The sequence below is a fragment of the Camarhynchus parvulus genome, chromosome 1A, assembly GCF_901933205.1.
Source record: "Camarhynchus parvulus chromosome 1A, STF_HiC, whole genome shotgun sequence".
NCBI lineage: Eukaryota > Metazoa > Chordata > Aves > Passeriformes > Thraupidae > Camarhynchus > Camarhynchus parvulus.
Genome location: NC_044586.1, coordinates 41348162 through 41369023, shown reverse-complemented (window position 1 = coordinate 41369023; position 20862 = coordinate 41348162). Strand labels below are relative to the sequence as shown.

Here is a 20862-nt window from a genome sequence, read left to right as displayed (position 1 = left end):
TTTAACCGTTGATAGGAGTGTTTTAAAAGATCAAGATCTCCTTAAGTTGCAACATAAACATTTATTAAATAATTACCTGTCCTGTTAATTAACTATTTAATAGCTTGTGAGTTAACTGCAAGCAGCTGCATTGCTTTTGGGCTTTATGAAGGCCAACAATTTGAATGGACACTTTCAATTATTTAATGACCAGAGACAGTTAATGGAGCAACTGATTAATGCCCACATTTTGCCCTGGTTCTGAACATTCATGAACAGAAGTGGAGGCAACTATGTAGATGTAAACATGATAGATTGTACAAAAAGAACTTAAATAAGATACTTCTTATTGCTGTTAGGAGAATAGCTACAAGAGGCCTGGAGAAGCACCCAGCAGTGCAAGACTTCATATAATTCTCTTTTTGGGAAAAGAGAAGGAGACATGCTCAGGATATGACTGACTCCTGTCTGGGCTGGGTGTGTACATCACATAGAATATTTTCACATAGGGAAATTTACAATGTCTGGTTTGGGCTGAACTCTAAAGCAGCTCATCATAAATGCTCTTGCATAATCATTTAACCAGCTCTCATCCTCCTCCAGATTAAGTTTTCCATCTCCTATCCTCATCTACCTAGGGCAGGATTGCACAAAAAACCAAAAACAAAACCAAAAAGCAACAGTGAAAAAAATCCCAAAACAAACATCCAACAAAACCCCCACAACATCCACACAACCATATTGGGTCAAACTGTTCATTATTTAAAATATTTAGTCTTAAAAAGCTGAACCTCTTTAGTGGCTCAAGAAAGTGTAGAGGTATGCGCACTCTTGCTATGGCTGGCACAAGGGCAGGAATACTAAATTCAAACAACCCTCTAGCAGTAATTTTTCAATGCTACACTCCTTAAAACCCAACCAAAACAAAAATTCCAAAGTGAATTAGGTATGTTGCAAATATCTTGAGTTAACCTAAAAGTACATTTAATTACAGCATACAATGAGCTGCACACACAATAACCATATTTAAAAAACAATGACATTTGCCTGACGCATAGTACAGAAGGCAAGAGGCAGGAAAAGAACACAAGAGCAAGCAGGAGATTAGCTGAGGATCAAGAGCTATTGAATTGGACTGATGTAGTGTGTAAAATTAAATGAAAAAAAAGCTGAAGTGTAAAATTTCTGCTGCATATAAAAACCCCACAGTAATACCAACTATTGCAACCTTCACATTATATATAGTGCAATCTCAGATGTCAACAGTAAGCTAGTATAGCCAAACTAAATAATAGATCAAACAATTTTTTGTCAGGAACTACTACTGTCAAAACATTATCCCCTACAAACCTTAAATCCATCTTCCACCAGGTAAACACACCATTCAGCTCTATAATGAGTATATCCAGCAGCAGCTACAATAATATCCAATAAACCAAAGCTGACAACTCCCGTGTAGCTTTAAAAAAACCAAAACCAAGAAAACTCAAAAACCACAAGGGCCACATAAAAGACATAAAACGCAAGTCCTCACTGGGAATATAATCTATTCACAAGTATTTGCTTCATCACACAGTTTTAAATATTTAAGGTCATCCAATACTTGACTTCCACATCTAATTCTCCCTTAATGCACTTATTAAAATAATCTATTTTTCCTTTTCCTGTTAAACGCATTACTTACAGTTCAATCAAGTTTAGACTATTCTGGCTGATTTAAGTATTTTGAAGAAGGGAAGAAGGGAGGAAAAAATCATCAAAATCCTAACTAGGGGCTTGCTGCCAGCAGTTATTCAAGACCTAGTTAGACTTAAAATTACAGGATGTAAGTTACACTGAAGTTCAAACATTTAGAAAAAGTAATTTTCAGAATATCTTGAAAGTAAAAATTGCAGTTGATAGTACAAACACAGTAGGACCTGAAGGATAACTCACTGTTATGAAGCAAGACTGCTTCATTTTTACTGAACTTAGACATTTTTAGATCCAACTGCACCGATAATTAATTACTTTAGACCTATTGCTCTGAAAGCAGCTCCATAATCTATTGAATATACTAACTCTAATATTGACTTTTAATCTCCTTTTACTTGGTCATTCAGTACCTAATATGTAATACTTATGAGTGATACAGAAGTCTGGAAAAGCTATTGTGTTTTATGTCAGATTTCATTAAAAGATAATTCATTAAATTAGTTATAAATTTGAGATGACCAAGTCTTTGCCTCGGAAAATGTCCATCTATTCCTGAATGCTTATATTAATTGAATGATAACTGATTTTAGTTTATCTTTTCCATTACAAGGAAAAAAAAACCCAAACAAAACAACAACAAAATCCAGCAATGCATCCTGTAAAAATCCAAAGACAACCTTTTATTTTACTACTGTCCTTAAGTGCTACAAGGAAAAATAAAGTTTTAATTGGGACAACACTAGTCCTTCATCTCTTCTCACATGGAAAGTCTTAGAGGTTTAATAGGCTACGCATAAGAATACAGCTGTGACTTACTGACAGAATACATGGGCTTCACAGTCTTATGTCTGCAAAGTTTATGATCACATGTACAGCTATTAAATAATGGCTTCTAAATTAAAATAAAGGGGTACTATCTTAGTTTTTTTTTCTTCTAGCTTCAAAATAATTATCTCTTCTATATGTCATAAAACATGGTCAACAAATATAATGTAACAATATAAAAAGTGTTGAGGTCAGAAAAGAGAAGAGTACAAAGAGCATTTTTTTATCCCTAGCATCTATGAATGGAATGATTTCAGTTCATTACCAAAAGCCAGAATTCCACTTCTTACTTTAATATTTAAACAAATACAAACACAGTTTCTAATCACTTGGTGTTTCAGTCTCTGCTGGACCTCTGATCAGTCTTCGTATTCCTCTCTTCCCTGCAGGACCTTTTGGTTTAGCAAAACTCTGTTTGTAAGCATGTTGTTTTGGATGTACTTCTTCATAAAGAAAGTCAGCAGTTAACTCATCACCGTTATCTATTTCAATCTGGCAGGAAAAAAAAATCATACTCAAAGTCAAAAACATTTAGAAACTTTGCTGAAACTCAATACTATATTAAAACCATATGTGCAATAATGTTCAAAGTCAAGCATGAAAAGTTCTCCAACTTGTGCCTAATGCCCTGAGAAATCTTGGATAGTTTTTCTGAAACTCCCCTATACTCTTACTACTATTAAGTGTGACTTAATTAGTTTCCTGAAATATAAGCACAACTAAACAGTACATATGCTAAGGACTTCTTTTTGTCACAAGCTTTGGCACAGTGTACCTGTTAACACTAACTAGGAGAACACATTCTATGTTACTTATTTACTCATTTTAAGTATTTACACATTTTAAGAATCAAAATTGTTCACTATAACATGTTTTAAACACTAACTAATTAAGCAATGTGGATGCATATTGTTATCTAAGAGGGGGAGGAGTATAAAGAATTTTATTATTAGCTGGCTACTGCCACTCAGCAAGTACTCAAGTGTTTAGCAAGGAAAGGCTAAAATAATGAACAGAATGGAGGGGAGTGTTTTAGTTTTCCAAATCTAGATATATGAAACCAAACAGAAAGAAAATAGTGTTCTCAAGCCAAACTCCCCAGTTTTAAATTGCAGGAATTTAGAATTCAGAGAAATGCTATGGCCTTGCTCTGCTGAGCATTCAGCACTTCATGCCCTGCCAACCATAACACTTGACAGACTTGCCAGCCCCAGTTTTGCTGTTACAAGGACATGCTTCAGAAATTTCAGTCTGCAGGAATTTTCAGGAGTCACACGGTGCTTTAGTTTTGTTGCAGAAAGGCAATTTCAGAAAAATAATTACACACAAATACACATAGTAAAAATCTAGTTAATTCATGTCATCTTACTAAAAATGGTTAGTATTAATTCTGCTATTTTTAAGGTAAACATAATCTCTACAGAAACTAAGCTTTCACAAAAGTGTTAAAAACATATCCATAGGTAACAAGTGGACCATTTCTGTGGTCTCTGCTTGGGAGGTGAGAAGCAACTTTTTGCATTGCAGTAAAATCTATAGTGTGAAAAGATCAGCTTACTTGCAAATACTTGTTTGCCCCATCAAGAACCCCTAAGATAGCAGTTCTAATTTTCAGAACTGCAGCTTGAAATGATTTTGAAAATCCCTACATAACTATAGCTTAAAGGAATTTAGTGTTTAACAACAGCAATATGTTGTGGTCCAAAATACAACACAACTTTGAGTAAGAAATCATGTTAATTCTATAAAGTCCTTCAAAGTACTCTCAAATACTTCCTTGATGCACAAGGATATATTTGTTCACGATAAAAGTGTAGAAATTATGAAACAGAGTAAAACTTCCATGACTTAAATTTGATCCTCTAGCTCCATCAACAATTATTTCCTGTTCAGGACAAACTAAATTACACTTGTCATGGTTTAGACAAGGTGGTGACAGAGACAATTATAGATTTTAATTAAGAAGGGAAGACAGATATGGAGAAAATACCCATACACCCCCAGCACTTACCTTTCTAACTATTTGCATCCACAACTGTGTTTCTACAATTTCTAACAGTGGACTTTTGCAACTAGAGTAGAGCATTCGTTCTCGTATACTACAGGTATAGCCTGGCATAGAGTAGATGAAAACTGCAGGAAAAGAAAACAATGACACAAATCAGACCATAAATACACTCCATCAAAAGCTGTATCATAAAATCATTTATAGCAAGGAGGCAATGGAAATCAACATGCAATCTGAAAGCAAAAAAGTGTAGTGCTGTTCTGGAGCTTTTTTGCTTCAGCAAGTGTTTAATTTCAAACACAGGATAAGAGAATGGCCAGTATCTGTATGTTTTCACATTTATGGGTGCTCATAATCAAAAGGGATAGCTCACATATGAGCTTTCCTTCACAAGTTCACAGTTTCACAACCAAATTACTCTGAAATTTATGATCATGCTGACACATCTTTCTCTCTAACTCAAAATTCCTAAGGAATTTGAAACAAGCCAGTGAAGTTTCATATTGGGAAATTTTCTCATACTTATGGATTCCAAATAGTCTCCTTCATGTGTGTGCTTATACAGGAAAAAGTGGTAACGTGCAGCATCCTTTGGAACTCTTTTTGGCAAGTCCTTAAGTTCAGTATCAAGTGTGTTGGCCAAAATAATAGTTTCATTTTTCATATCAATTTGCTGTAAACAAAGCAAATATGAATATAGTTAATACACAAAAAACAAACCAGAGAACATGACAGGATGGAATAAAGTTTGGATTAATCTAATTCAAAACAGTAATTTGTCAGCATACTACATCAACACACGTTGTTTAATATGTGGGTAATCTATTTTATACTCATTATAAAAATTGGTTAAAGTATTTTATACTTGCCAGTTGTACATAATTGAGTTTCTTATTTTTCAGTTTCTCCAGAGCCTGAATAGCTTCTTTAGCAATGGGGAATGCTACTCCTTGCAGTGTTTGATGCTTGGTATCTACACCAACATCCGCCTGTACCTGGAACAAAAGTCAGCTGAGTTGTTAAAAGAAACCTCTGCAGGCATTTATTTGGTTTCATACAATGACTGACAATGCATTTCATATGGCTACACATAGAGTTAGCAGTAGCTATTCCAAGAATAAACCACCCCAAGAAATCATCCCTATATACAAAAGATTTGCCTTTTTTAATTTACAGGTCATGTTTGTTTGCTAGCCTGCAAAATTTCTTATCTCTGAAACATGCTCTGTTCTGCTTAGCAGAGCAACAAAATCATCAGAGGGAAAACTGGTTCAAGTGTCAGTGAAGAAGTTCTAAGTTAAAATCTGTTAGAGAGACACAATAATCCAGGAAAAAAATCTTGATTTTCATATGCTGTGTTATACTTTTGAACTGAAAATATTCCCTATAAACCTTGTTATAGCTTAAAAAATTTTAGATCAAAACAAAGACATGATTTCTAGGGAGTCAAAATTTTTGAAGGAAGAGAGAAATAATGAGAAAAACTGATATTCTAGAAGGAAAAGCTTCTACTCTCCCTCCTGCTTCAACATACTCCTGCAAATAGTCTATACCAAAACCAAAGCAAACAAAATAAACAAACAAAATCCTAATTTTTTATTTGTAGAAGGTCTATGACAAAGTAAAAAAAAAAGAAAATCCAGGACAAGCTAGACAGTTATTCATACTCCAGTTATATTAGTGTCAAATTATTGGAGAGAACAGTTGTTTTAAAGCTGATGTTCTAGAATTTATGTTTATCTTAGTATTCATTCAGTTTCTCTTAAAATGAGCTCTGGCCTCTAATCTTCTTCAGTCTTAGTTTATTGTCTAAGTACTGTTTTTTTAATATATTTACTTCCTTTTAAAGTTTCACAATTACTTTTAACATTGGTTATGAAGCTGCAAAAGTCAAAAAAGTGTACCAAATGGAAAGTGTGGGTCTTTCCTACCCTAGATCTATCATCAAGAAGATGTGCAACTTTATTAAAAAGAGATGCTAATAAAATATGGAACAAACTGAAAAAAATTAAAAACAAACTCTTGTGGCAACACATTTCACATTTTAGAGAACAGCTTGTTGGCAACAAGGAAAGAGGAAAAGAAAGCAGGTGGGGAGCTTACTTTGCACAAGTATTGATAAATTTATGAGGAAGGTTATAGAAAAAAAATTTGCAAAATCTAAATCTGCATAAAAGCCTGACTGACAAATGTAAAATAGGCATCACAAAAATAATAAACCATCATAAAATACCATAGTCTAGAATCCATATTAAAATACAGGTAGAAAATAAGTACTCCAAACTTAAAAACAAGCTGTGAAGTGTGGAGATAGACAAGGGAAGAGAGTAACCCAGTGTAACTCCAGACATAGGAAAATGAACAGAACCACCTAAGTCACTTAATATTTAAATTCCCACCACTAAGATTTAGTTAATAACGGCGGCTGAGTGCTGGATAAAATGGCAGATGAAATTTCCTGCGAAAAAATGTAAATGTATGCAGGAGGGAAAAAACCCTCTTTTTCTACTTGTATGGTGACTGGGTTGAGCTGGCTACTACCATTCAGGAGCAAGACCCTGCATGTCATTCTGACTAAAGCTGAAAATAACCCCAAGGCAAAAAAAAAAAAAAAAAAAATCTGAACACTCCCCATCCACAAATGAAATGTTACAAATTGTTAGAAAAAAAGAGTAGAGAACAGAACACGTTATTACGCACTGTAGATATCAGTAACATGCCTGCATCTTGAATACCACATGCCGATCTGGCTTCCCCATCCCTCCATCTCATAAATTACATAGCAGAACTGGAAAAACTGCAGAGAAAAGCAAAAGGATCAGAAGTATGGAGTGCTTTGTTTAGGAGGAAGAGCTACCCAGATTAGGACTTGTCAGCCTGGAAGAGATAACTGATAAGGAATACAACAGAGGTCCATGGATACAGAATCCTGGCACAGTTGTGCTGGAAGGGTCCTCTAAAGGTGATCCAGTCCAACTTCCCCCACAGAAAGCAGCAACATCTTCAAACAGATCAGATAGCTCAGAGCCCCATCCAACCTGACCTTGAATGTTTCTAGGAATGGGGCATCTACCACCTCTCTCAGCAAACTCTTCCAGTACCTCATCACACTCACCATAAAACAAATTCTTGCTCACAGCTAATCTAAACTACCCTGTTTTAGCTTAAAACCATTCTCCCTTGTTCTATTGCAACAGGCCCTGTTAAAAATCAGTCCCCTTATTTTTCACAAGCCCCCTTTAAGTACTGAAAGGCCACTAAGATTTCCCTGAAGCCTTCTCTGCTCCAGTCTGAACAACCCCAACTCTCTCAGCCCTTTCTCACAGGGAATATGTTCCAGCCCTATGATCATTTTCATGGCCCCCTTCTGGACCCACTGTAACAGGTCCATGTCCTTCCTGCGCTGAGTACCTCAGAGCTGGATGCAGTGTTCTAGGGAGGATCTCAGCAAAGCAGAGCAGAGGGAGAGGATGACCTCTCTTTACACGCTGGCCACACTGCTTTTGATGCAGACCGGGATATGGTTGGTATTCTGGGAAACAGAGGGCTTTATCTACGGGGAGGGGGAAACTGAGGATTGACTGAATGACTCTTTTTTGCCTTCACCATACTATTTGTAGGGGTATCAGAATAAACCAAAGATTCTACAGAGCAGTCAATGGCTCTTTACAAAGTATTTTATCAAGCTGCGGAATATGCTGCCACAGAACCTGTGGCCAGCAAAACCTTTATGTGGATTTATAGAAATGACAAGACTAGATGGATGATGGATGAAAATCCCATTAAGAAGAACTATATAGTAAGATGTCATCTTTTGCACAGGAAGCTCCCTACCTGCAAATGTTGAAGCAACAGAAGAGCATTTAAGGTAATTATGGCCTTCTTGCCCTGCTCCTGCATCCTTCCTAGATTTCTGTTGCTCCCTCAAGGACTTGACAACAGACTAGGTGATCCTTTGATCTGGCTGGTAAAATGTTTCTTAGGGTAATTATGAAAGAATATACATATACAAAACTTTTTAAAATCAGAAAGCTTTTCGTTTTCTAAGTCTAATTACAGGCTTTGTAATGGTGCAAACAATGAAGAGAAAAATGACGTAAGTTAACGTATTGTGAGATGTTTCAAACAAAGCCAAAATGGCAGCAATATACAATTTATGTGTTGCTGAAAAGCAAAGGTATTGCTGCTGAAATTTCAGAACACTTGAAGACTTGGTTTGTATGAATCACCTTCTAAACACATTGTACGCAGTACATACACTAATACTAGAAGTGATCACCAACCCCAATCCAGAAGTTTTATATTCATTACTGGTTTTTTTTAAAGCTGATGAAGTAAAATGCAGTATTTAATGATTTCTGCATTGAATTGTTGAAATCAGACATGAAAGCTAACAAAAGACACCACTGGGAAAAAAAGTCAATAAACAACAAAGTTGCAGCAAAAGCACAGTAGAGTGAAAACAAAAGATACACAACTGTATTTATCACAATGGTATCCAGCTGCAGAAATAAATCATGCTTCAAACACACGTACCACAGCTCTAACATACAAGTCTAAAGAACAAATAAGTTCAGCACATGACCTATTTTAATATATATCTGACATAAACAGTGTTCAAATGAAGGAAAAATGTGATGAAAAGAATCCTCTGAAACTTTTCAGTCACTAGCTATCTGGCAATCATCAATTTTTCTGGTTAAAGGCTCTCAGGATAGAGATTTTTCTAAAAAGTGTTTTAGCATAAGCAAATCACTCAAAGTGATAAGCTATTTGGTTTGGATTTCTGTTTTATTTTTATTGGAATCCTCTTCCCTTCTCAGTCTTAAAGACAAATGCGCTGGTACCAGAAACTAGGCACCTTTCCTCTAAGAATAAGGCTGCTGAAATTCTCCTGGCAATCACTCACTGCAATAATTGCTATTCTGTGTTTTCTCTACAATTTCTGCCACTGTGGGAAAATGCAGGCAATCACATGTGGACAATGTGGACACAGGTTGGAAGACATCACCTTGTCCAACAAGACTGTTCAATCAGGGCCACCTAGAGCCAGCTACCCAGCTGTCTGTCCAAACATCTTTTGAATACCTCCAGGATGGAGACCCCATAACCTCCCTGGGGAACCAGTGCCAGTGCCTGGTCACCCTTCACAAAGAAGGACATTCAGTGATACTAAAAGCTGAAGTTGCAACAATTAGGCTCTGCATTTGCCAGGCCTCTGATTCAGACACTAGGCCTTTCAAACACCATGAGATCTCTCATGCCACTTCAACTCCAGCCACCATCCCCCTGCAGTTTCACCCCATTGAGAAGTACATTTATATGCTCATCCACTCACACTTTCTGAAACTTTCCATTTTCTGTTCTGCCTTTTTTTGCCCTAGAAAGACATTTCCCTACAATACATTTGGAGTTCTGCACCATTTCCCACACATGCTTGAAGACATTTTAGGTACCTCGTTAATCTTAATTTGTCGAAGTTCCTCTTCTGCTGCAGTCAAAGGTGCAGGGGAGGATTGTGATATCAAATATTTTTTATATCCATTCAGTGAAACATCATCCTGAAAGCATAATATCAATATTTAACAGGGTTTTTTTAGAATTTTAGAAACTTTTCTTCAATGATTTTCTATGGAGCATTGCAAAAATCAGTTGCTTTCCATACAGTTATGGTCATTTTATTTCAATATTCCAATATTCCATTATGTCTTATTTCAGAATCCCAGAGGTACCCAGTTTAATACATATGAATTAGCAGGTGGGATCATAATAGGGGTCCACCACAGTAACAGTGCTTGTTGCAACCAAACCATTCTTAGGTTTAACAAAATAAAGACGAAGTAACCCACTGGATGCTGATGATCAAGATCCTGAGTGAGATCAGCAAATTGAACACCTTGAAGAAGCTGTGATTTTCACATAGATGAACATTAAAGACCAGCAACAATTAAGAAGTTTATAAAGACACTGATACCAGCATTTTAGAGATATATAAGCTGTAACATAATGAGCCTGGGAAAAGTGAGTTATATCAATGTCATCTTCTGTGTGCCCCAGGCCCATTCTGAAATAACAGTAAGACAGATCTAATGCTCCCTCCTCAAAACTGAGATGGAAGCTCAGACTCGTAGGGCTAGACACAAATTCCATATATTACACAGACAGCTAATGGTTTGGTGCAAGGGGCAGCGAAAGACTGGTTTATTGAACAGACAGGAAAAAAATAACAGGATCCCTACCAGTAAATCCCCTTAGCACATCTACTCCCTTGAATACAGCCTCTCCATATGTTTGTTACAATAATGAAGCCTCCATGACAGGTTAATGATAAATATAACAAATTATTTACTCAGTGAGCAACAGAATTATTAGTCTCATGTCCACCACAACACCCCACTTCTCTTTCACAGCTTTCTTCCCCTACTACAATATCCTCTATTCTTCCTCAAACCTCCAACTCCTTGCATTCCATTAAAGAACTCATGCTCATGCAATGAGATTAGAGATATGCCTATTATTCTTAGGTTATTTAGTTTTCATAATGATTTGAAGCAAGGACTTCTAAGCCTGATGGTTAACTATACCTATTAACTTGTTTGAGTGAGCTTAAACATACTCTAACACTGGAATAACACACACAGCTTTTAACTCTTTTTTCTTTAATCCAAAAAGACCATAAGCAACCCACATTCATACCAAATAACATCAGCTACTATATTCAGTATTTAAAGTCAGTGTCCTGACCTTGAAAAGAAAAACATACCTGTACTGTTCCAAATACTTCATCCTTAATATGGCCACCTCCGAACTCTTTCTTCAGCGTTGCTCGGGTTGCTGCATACAACATTTTTTGACGAACCTAGCATATAATAGAACAGTAGCTTTTTGGTTTGGTTGTTTTTTAAAATTTTGCTGTACACAGAGAATCCAGCATGTTGGTGTACCAAGTCCATCAACAAACAATACTTTCTTGAACAAGTATTTCAAGAGTGGAAACTTCACTATAAACTTGTAGAGCTCTGAATCATGATACTTACTCATATTATTAAACTCACAAGGTCATGATACTATGTATTATTATCAAAGTAACTTCAAAACTGAATTGCAGCTTTAGTTGGAGTATAAGCTTTTCTTTAAATGGGAAAAAAATCAACATAATCGTTACTAATTTTAAATGGGAAAACCCACAATTGTTTGAATCTTTTGTCATCTTGTCTGTGTACTAATGGATGCAACAGACAGCAAAAAAGCAGACTAGAACTAACTCACTATTACTTTTGATTTGATAGTGACTTTAGATAGTTATGGTTCAACCACAGAGTGGAAAAATTATATTTGCTCCCTATTAACTTGTTGTCTCACACAGCCACTCATTCTTCTCTCAGCAGTCCCATCATCCCACTTTATTTCACCATCATGTTATCCTCTCCACAATACTTCACCTTTTCCACATAATCATCTCTATGCTCATCAACTTTTGATGTCTTATTATTTCCTAAAAAGCAGTAGGAATACTGGAACAGCTTTGCTTTCTGCCTTCTCTTATCCCATGTTCCCAGAACCTGTATCCTAGTTTCTCCTAGAAATCCTTAATTCTGACCTCGGTCCTCTCCCATGCTCTCAAAGCACTAAGAAGGAGTGTATTCTGTGGCACACCACATAGCCACAAGTGCCAGCTGGGCAGCCAGCAAGCCAAACAGAATAAACAGCTTGAGCTCACACTGTAATTCTTCTCTATATGAGCACCCATTAAGATTTTTGTCCTATATCTTTCCATAAATTTTCTGAAATCCTGACAGTAAGACAGACAAACAGGGCAAAAAAACTGTATTGCGTCCACCAGTCAGGCTAAAAATACATTGGATCATCTGTACTCCATCTAGACCTACTCATTTGCTCTTTAATCATCTTAAAGAAACATTTTCCTAGCTGTTTTCTTCTGGGAATGTAGGAAGAGGTTGGGGAATGCTTCATTCCTCAAATCCTTTTCCTTTATATCTCGGATTCAGATCAAATGGTACTGTTGAAAAATCATTAACATGAAGCCTCTGATGACTGTTACTTACAGGAGAGTGATCAGGTGACCATGCAATGAAGATCCATTCATATCCTTGAGCATTCTGTGAATCTAATCTGTATAATATGTAACATGGTTGCTTGTCTTCAAGAAGGGGAAGGACAAAGGAATCATAATCCTTTTCCCATGATCCAACTGGCTGTCTAGAGGATCCTACAACAAGCTGCTCTAAAATCAATAACCAAAGCTACAGGTTAGCAATTATACAGTTAATAGCATCTGTCAAAATTAATAATTACAATAAGAAGTAAATTGGACACTTAATTGTTCATAATTATGCCCAGAAGAATGCAAGACAAGAACAGTCAGTGTAAAAGTGGGTGAATTCCTACAAAAGCTGTGTATGTTCAAACCCTAACTTACTTTAACCAAAATTCTGATAGTAGAGAAGTAACGTGCTGGTTGTCATCAAGTTCTTTGATCTGAAGCAATACTACTGATTTTAGTTTTTCTAGCATAACATACACAGAAGGGAAATAAGAACTGTGTTCTAACACTAAGTCTATTTTTTAATTTGGAATACTTAGGTATAAATAAGATAAGAGTAAATTTTCCAATTTTAGAATTATAATTATATTGCTCTTGGTATAATGTATTACTGTTTGTATTCATTGTAAGGACTCAATAACCCAGTTATACAGCGAAAAGAGTTTGGAATGAATATGCTTGCACTAATCACTAACTTGTCTATGTAAGCAGATAAATCTCTTTCTAACATAGCTTCACAGCTATGGTCTCTTTAAATGACTGAAGTTGTTTATTATGTATAATTGGTTTAAGTCTGTATAGAACACTTCAATGGTATTTAATTATGTGAACGGCTGTAGCAACAAGATTTTTCTCTTATTTATACATCACATCTCTGTTTCCAAAGGAAATACTAGCATACTGTCTTACAAAACAGCTTCCCAAGCATTACTAGCCCACACAAGTGGAAGAGAAATACCTTGTTTAAATGGGGTCCTGCAACAGTTTGAAGACCATCATAGTAGCTAGTATACAAATCACCTTTTGGGAGCCTAGGTCTTAACTTACAAAACTTCACACAAAAGTACAACAGCATACAAATGCCTCTACAGCAAAACTTTGAGCAAAAGCATTTCACTACAGTAACTGAGAACATGAACAGCTCAGGACAAGGGTGTCTGGCCCTTCTTTGAATTAGACACAAAGTACCTGAACTACCTGAAGTTGTACACCCAAACCAAGGGTATTCAGAATGTACTTGCCAATTCTGAATTCTAAGTGGATTTATACCCACTTGGATTTAAGATACAGCCAGAGGAACTTCATGCCCAGCAGCAAATCTCTTCTCTTATTAACTCAGATTAGCAAAACATGATTTGAATTTTATCTGTTGGCTACTATCTGTTCCTTAAAGCTCCTGAAGACAGATGAGGAACTGCTCTTCTTCCAGTATACTGGGAGTTTTACAGGTTTCTTTTTGAAATGCAGAAAATACTATCAAAGACTGGATTCTGCTTCTTATGGAGATGAAATGCATATCCCTATACCTATATGTTTATATCCATATATATGTTTATACACATGAGTACATACACACAAAAATAGGAAATGAAAAAATAGGGAAAGTATTAAATTTTTATCTTATTTCTAGGCTTCACTTCATATTGTAAAGCAGCATATACCCAAAAGCATATTGTTTTGCCTTGGTTAATGGGGAAAAAAAAACCAGAACAATGGTTTGTCAGCATTTACTTTGTGCTACTCAGACTATCACGAAGTCCTGCCTGTAATCTTACTACTCCCACAGCCTTAAAGAAACCTATCTTAAAATATCAGAAGACTTCCTAAGAAAAGCAAACACAAGGAAGGTAACAGTAGGTTATATACTTACCAATGAAAGTATCTCTGTATCTGTGTATGTATGTACATGTAACTTTCTCCAGCTAACAGATTTTTAGTGTACTGTAAATGAATGAAGTCTAAAACAAATGCCTTCAAAGTGGACAACTGACATGCTTGAAAAGATGGACTAAACCAGGAAATATCTTATACAACCAACCAACATTGCTATTAAAGAAAATAAAAGTAATTATATAGTCTGTCTTTCAATGTTTGCAGCCTACATCCCTTGCCAAGAAGTTCAAAAATCAAACTCCAGTTCTGATTAAAACTGTGTAATTTTCTATTTAGACATATATGTTGAGATTTAAGAAACAGCTTTAACTACGAAAATTTAAATAAAGTCACATATTTATAAAGATATTTTCTATGTAGTCAGATTACCACTTAAACATCTGCTTTAGCAGGACTTTCTACATGCAGCACTTTTATCTGCCTTTTTAACCAGGATATATCAGTATAAAATTTACAGTTCTACATTTAAGGTGACTGGTTGTTGTGTAGGACTAGATGTCTGTCTAGTGAAAGTAAACAGTGTCCAAATGCTACACAGGTGTGGAAATTTTAATTTCCTCTACTCTTTCTTTAGTAAGAGATAAGAATAAGCTTGTTTGTACAATCCATAGAAAATACAGAGCAGTTCTCAGTAAAATATAAAATTACATTTGGGAGAAAAATTCAAATGCAAAAATACAATAGTATTGTAGTAAAAAAGCCTAGGATCACCAAAATTTAAATTTTACCTTCTGTATATGAAAAACCTTAGTAACATTAAGTTTGGTAGAGTTCTGCTTTTTAAACAATTGTATGTGTAAGTCATTAAAACAATTAGGAAAATATCTAAAAGAACCAGAAAAAAAAGAATAAAATTTGACTAACCATTGTCAATGACTATTTTTAAAAGCCTGTATTGTCCATTTCTGGCTCCAACAAAGATGTCTTTAACACTTCCACTAGCTGAAAAAGAGAAAATAAAAGTAATCAAATTAACACATTTCACTTCCCTAGGACAAAGAACATTCATGAAGAACAACACTCGAAAAAATGTACAACGGGCCCTTTGCTGCAAAGTTGGACAGCAAAACAAACCCAGGAGTGATGCTGCTGCTATGCTGCACACTGTTCCAACCATCAGCATACCACACAAGGATGAAAGGCAACATTACAAAACAGCCCTGCTTTCTAGCATACCAAATGATCTTCAACATTGTGAAAACTACAGGTGACATCATATCATCAATCTCATGTTTCAGAGTTAACACAGCAACACAATAAAAATATGACGCATCTCAAATTACAACAGCTTCACCAAGTCTGCAGGCTTAGCACAAACTTTTAGACAGAAACTTTACGCCTGCCAGGAAAATGTTAGAGCTTGTCTGGCTGAAGTGATGGTCTTTCCTGAGAGCACCTCTCTGCAGAGTACCAGTGAAAGCTGCCACTCACTGTTCATCTTTCATACTGCCTTATCTCCTTCTATGGTTGACAACATTGTTTAAGCCCCAACTTACTGTAGCGGGATAGCTTTATATATACAGTATAAAGTAACTTTGAATTTATAAAGTAACTAAAATATTTTTACATGTTTGTAAATCACATTGACACTATACCACCACCATGACAGACTCAATTCCATAAGCACACCGAAGAACTGCTCTTGACTTGCATGAAGACCATTCTTATCTCAACTGCCCTGCTCAATAATCCGAGTGCAAATCAGTTTAATTATGCCAGAGACAGAGAGTTGTACGGATTTACTGAAAAACATTTATTGCAAGCTGGTCCTTCAAGTAATCCCATAGGACAGAGCATAGCACCAGCAAAACAAACATCACACCAGGAAACAAATAAAATGGATTATTTATAGTCGGGTTGAGGCCAAGTGAACAGATGGGATCCGGCAACATTACTGCCCATACTCAAAACATTTTACATTTATGTTCATCCAAGTGGTGCCAGCCCCATCCTGAGAGTCCAAAATGGCATGTTAAAAGAACATGTTAAACAAACTGCAGTGGGTTTCCAGTTCAAGCCCAGTTTCATCCCAGCTGTCACCTTCCCCAGTGCAGACCCTCACAGTAATTTCCTGCCAGCTTTTCTAGTCATCTCTGCTGGTCCACACTATTCCATTGAGCAACCAAACATTGTGCCATTTTCTAGACTTTTTGTTGCCCCAAAACATTCTTTGTCCTCTTCTTGTCTATTATCCTTTTGTTCCTTATTCTCTCATTTCAATACGACACACCAAAACAAGAACAAAATACAGCAGCCTCTACACCAATTCCAGAACTGTGACAGTTCCCTGAAAAAATATTTTGAGGCACTTGTGAAACCAGCTCACTATCAAGTGATCTATGGGTTTTGCTCATCATGAAGGTTGTTAAATTCCCAACAGTGATATTATTTTCTTCTTAAAATTCCTGCATATCAGAGGGCCACAGAATCAAAATCTGGGCTTATTTCACAACTATTTTGCAGGGAACATTATATTAAAATTATTTAGAAGACTATAAACCCATTCAATTTTATTTCCCTCCAGTTACTGCATTCTGTAACTTCCTACAGTATTTATCTGCACTGGCCTGTTTAAAATGTCCAGTCCTTTTAGCAACTGCCTGGTACGTATCACTGTGCCCATGACTTCATTTCTGTTTCCAGAAAAAAGCAGCCCATGCTGCCAAATCTTGTAATTGTTTATGAGTGACAGTAGCCTGTTTGTAGCTAAAGCCAGCAATGGCACAAGTAGAGCTATTCCTCTTCCAAATGGCAGAGGCTGATGCTTTGCTGCAAACAGGACTCCTGATTAGTGCCTGCTGAGGCAGGTTCCCGAAGGAAAGCTGCCGAGCTTTCTCTCTCTACAGCTCTCCTCAGAGGACAAATGATTCTCAGACAAGAAGCAGAGCTGCAGAAGAGGATTAGCCACTCTTTTGCTTACAACAAGCAACAGAGTATTATTCTGCTCCTCCCTGCCTGCATCGCCTGGAGAACAAGGGATTACGATTTACAAACTAACAGGTTTCCCCAGACTGGGAAAAAAACCCATTCCAGGCACACCTCTAGCCTGAGAACGGCTGAAGAACTTAAAACAAGAAGCTGCAAAAAGACTAAAGATTGGCATGCAAAGGAAGGAAGAGAGGGAAAAGGGTGCAAACCACACGCAGCCAATGGACAAAAAAGGGCATAGAAGAGCAGCTAAGGGCTGCCGTGGCTGGGACAAAAGTCACCTTCAACAATAAATACCGGAGAGCAGGCAAAGTACATGGTGCTAGTCACCGAACACGCAGATTGCAGAAATCCAGACAGTAAAACCCGACCCCTCCATAATCCTGCTATATAATCCCTGCTTAGCAATTCTGTGATTCAGAGGAGACCGCTAATACTGCGAAACAATACGCTGTCTCCTTCTAATTGCTCCTCGCACCGTCCAAGGCCTGGAAACACGGGAAAAAAAGGTTCCCACATACTTTCCCCCTTTGTGGCCTCCAGTGATGAGCTTTGTAGTGGACTCCCGTACGCCAGGGCTCCTGCTCCTCCCCAGGGGTCTCGCTCCACGGGAACCAGCAGCGACCTCCGGCATATCCCGTGCTGTCCAACCCATCTCAAACTCGGTGCGGCGACCCCGAGCAGGCGACAGCCCCCGGCTGGACGCTGACTCCGCCACCGTAGGAAAACCTGCACTGGAGGAACTACCTGAGCCCAGGCGGGCCGTGCCTGCCATTCATGGGGCTCTGCAGCGAACACTTTCCTCGGGCGGGCTCCCTGCCTCTCCGGGGAGGACGGGCGCGCTTCGCCGGGCCAATAAACCCTGCATGCTCCGCCTGACTGGGAACGGAGCTATGGGTTGGAGCCCGAGGAGCCGTGGCCGCCGGGGACGAAACCAGCAGCAGCTCCCCCGCTCGCTCGCCGCCTCGGCAGCCCGCGGCGCAAAGGACGGGCTCCTCCGGCAGCAAACAAAGAGCGCAGCAGTGGGAAAAATCCCGCCGGGAACGGCCCGCTAAGCGCCCGCCGCGGCCGCCTGCCCCCGCGCCGCGCCCCGACCCGCGGAGAAAGGCGCTCCGCCCGCCTCCCGCCCGGCTAGCAGGGCCGGCTGTCATGAGGAGCAGCGGGCACCGCGGAGGGGAGGTGCGGGGAGCCCCGCGGGTACCTTGGATGCCGGTCTGGTGGGACATGTCGCACCGCACCCGGGCACCGCCGCCGCCACCTCCTCTCCGCCCGCCCGGCACGGCCCGGCCCGGCCCGGCCGCGCGCACGTGACGCGCCGCCGCCACTCAGCGGCCGTGAGGGAGCGCGGCGCCTTCCGGGCCCCGCCGGCCGGGCCGGGCCGGGCCGGGGGCTGAGGGCAGCGGCCGCCCCTGCCCGGGCAACGCCCTGCCCTCGGCACGCCCTGCCCCGCGCCCGCTCCCCCTGCGCCTCCTCTCGGCGCTTGAGAACGGTTCCAGCTTTCCCCTTTCCCGTGCCCTTGGCTCTCCCTCGCCGTCGCCTTCACCTGCTGTCCCGGAGCCGGCAGCGCGACCCGCCGTGGGCATCGCAGGCGCAAAGCTTGCGGTCAGTGCTGGCTGGCAGGAAGGGCCATGTGCCCCGCGGCACGGGTTGCTCGTTAACCGAAGTACTGAAAAATAACTGAGGGGAATTTAGTTGTCTGTAGAAGCCCGTGGTGGAGACCTGTCGCTCTGGCTTGGGGCAGCACAGAAGGAGTCATCAGGTGCGACAGCAGGCTGCATGCATATACTGTAAATTTTGGATTAAACAGTGCCTGACAAAGAGCCCACAAGTCAGGGAACAGAACCCACAACCAGGGCTCGCTCCGTTCAAGCCCTTGCCCCTGACAAGGCAGTCTTTGTTAATTTTGCACTATTTGGTACGTGGTGGCACTGTATCAACAGAAACAATGGAGATTTCTTCTCTTTCAGTGCGGAACTGGTGGTTGAGCCACTTGTCTGCTTCAGCAGGGCATGGATCCATACTTAGGAAGGGTGCATCTGCCTCCCAGGGCCTTGTGCATGGCCAAGGGCTCCTTTATGCCTTTTCAAACTGTTGTTGATACAGTTCCCCTCAGCTTTTTCTTTCGAAGTTTACAGTGGAGAAGCGTCCTGCACCATGAATTTAAGTATGCTCTGAAGGTCGATTTGCCTTTGCTAGCTCTTTTTCAGGCTTATCTGTCTATGGGTTGAGAAGCATCCTCCTCATAACAACAAAAAGATGGGAACTATAGCTTCTTTGAAAATCGCTTCATTGTCATGTTGTTAAAACCTCCCTCGTGGGTCCCCCTGATGGGGAGACCCCTAAAAAGTTCTGTGCCAGGATTGAGAGATGCACAGGACTCTTGGTTTTTCGGTCTCCAGGTTGCTGTTTATTTTTCTCTTATCAGAAGTTCAGCATGCTGTCTGCATCTCAGACTCAGCGTACAAAGAAAAGGCACCAAAGTCACAAGACACACAGATTCAAGGTCTTTTCCAGCTATTTTGTCCAATTAACTCTCAGAACATACTTTATTTCTACATTTCTCCCAATAACTAATCATTTTTCTCTCCATGCAATATCTGCATTGCGGTTCTTTCTAACCAATCTCCCTGTGCTCCCAACACTGCAGAAGATGGAGCAGATGAAGAACACGAAGGAGATCAGACAACACCAAAAATCCTCCATCTTGTCTCCTATCTACCTCTGTACTAAAAAACCAAAACTCTTAAGTTTTTCATCCTGTGATAAACTATACTACTATCTGTTTCACACACTCGAAGATTCCAATTCATCCCAAAGTCTTAGAAGATTTCTCCATGGACAAAGGTAAAAAGCAGTGTTCCCCTGGGGGTCAGGACTTCTCAGGACAGGCAGAGAATATTCCCTGTGCCCTGGGTTCCAGCATCATGTAAATGCCACTTTTAATCTGTGCTGTGGTCTAGATTAACACTTCACAGACCAAATGTGCATGCTGTAGGCATTGATGCTGATGATTCCTTCAGGTTCCTGGGAGTTAGCAGATTTTATGGGGTGCTATTCAGCTAGGGAACACAAGAAGTGCTGTAAGAGGGCATATTAAATATCCAACCTAATGGACCAGACAAGAATTGAAGAGTAAGACAGGCACATGGTAATCCTTCCCTACTCCACCTTCCAGCCTCCAGGATGCTGCAGCTCAGGAATTTCTGAAGTCAGCTGTGTTGTTAAATGTGGGTGCCTGTGCTTTGTCAGATCCCCCATTTAAAGAACGTGTGGGATTTATTGTCCTATTTGGGAAATGTGAAACAGCAGTGTCACTGTTATGTGAACTGTGCTGTGTAATGCTAGTCCAGCAAATACAGAGTCACTGTGGAGACACGTCACCAGCTAATGAGCTGGGACTGACAGCAGCTGGGCAAACAGAGAGGCTGCCAGTTTTCTTTCTTCTAGCAAAGAGGCTGAAAGAAACAGA

The 20862-nt window shown here is 39.3% G+C and overlaps 1 protein-coding gene across 1 annotated transcript; it reads right to left on the bottom strand.

Moving 5' to 3' along the window:
• Positions 1 to 1044: 1044 nt before the first annotated feature.
• TWF1 (twinfilin actin binding protein 1) lies at positions 1045 to 18695 on the bottom strand. The gene is made up of 9 exons (XM_030960399.1): positions 18595 to 18695; positions 15330 to 15407; positions 12574 to 12752; positions 11271 to 11366; positions 9964 to 10068; positions 5377 to 5502; positions 5030 to 5180; positions 4511 to 4632; positions 1045 to 2991 (listed from the first exon to the last, which is right to left on the bottom strand). The coding sequence occupies exons 1-9, from the start codon at positions 18617 to 18619 to the stop codon at positions 2821 to 2823; spliced, it is 1053 nt and encodes a 350-aa protein (XP_030816259.1). The 5' UTR covers positions 18620 to 18695; the 3' UTR covers positions 1045 to 2820.
• Positions 18696 to 20862: the final 2167 nt, after the last annotated feature.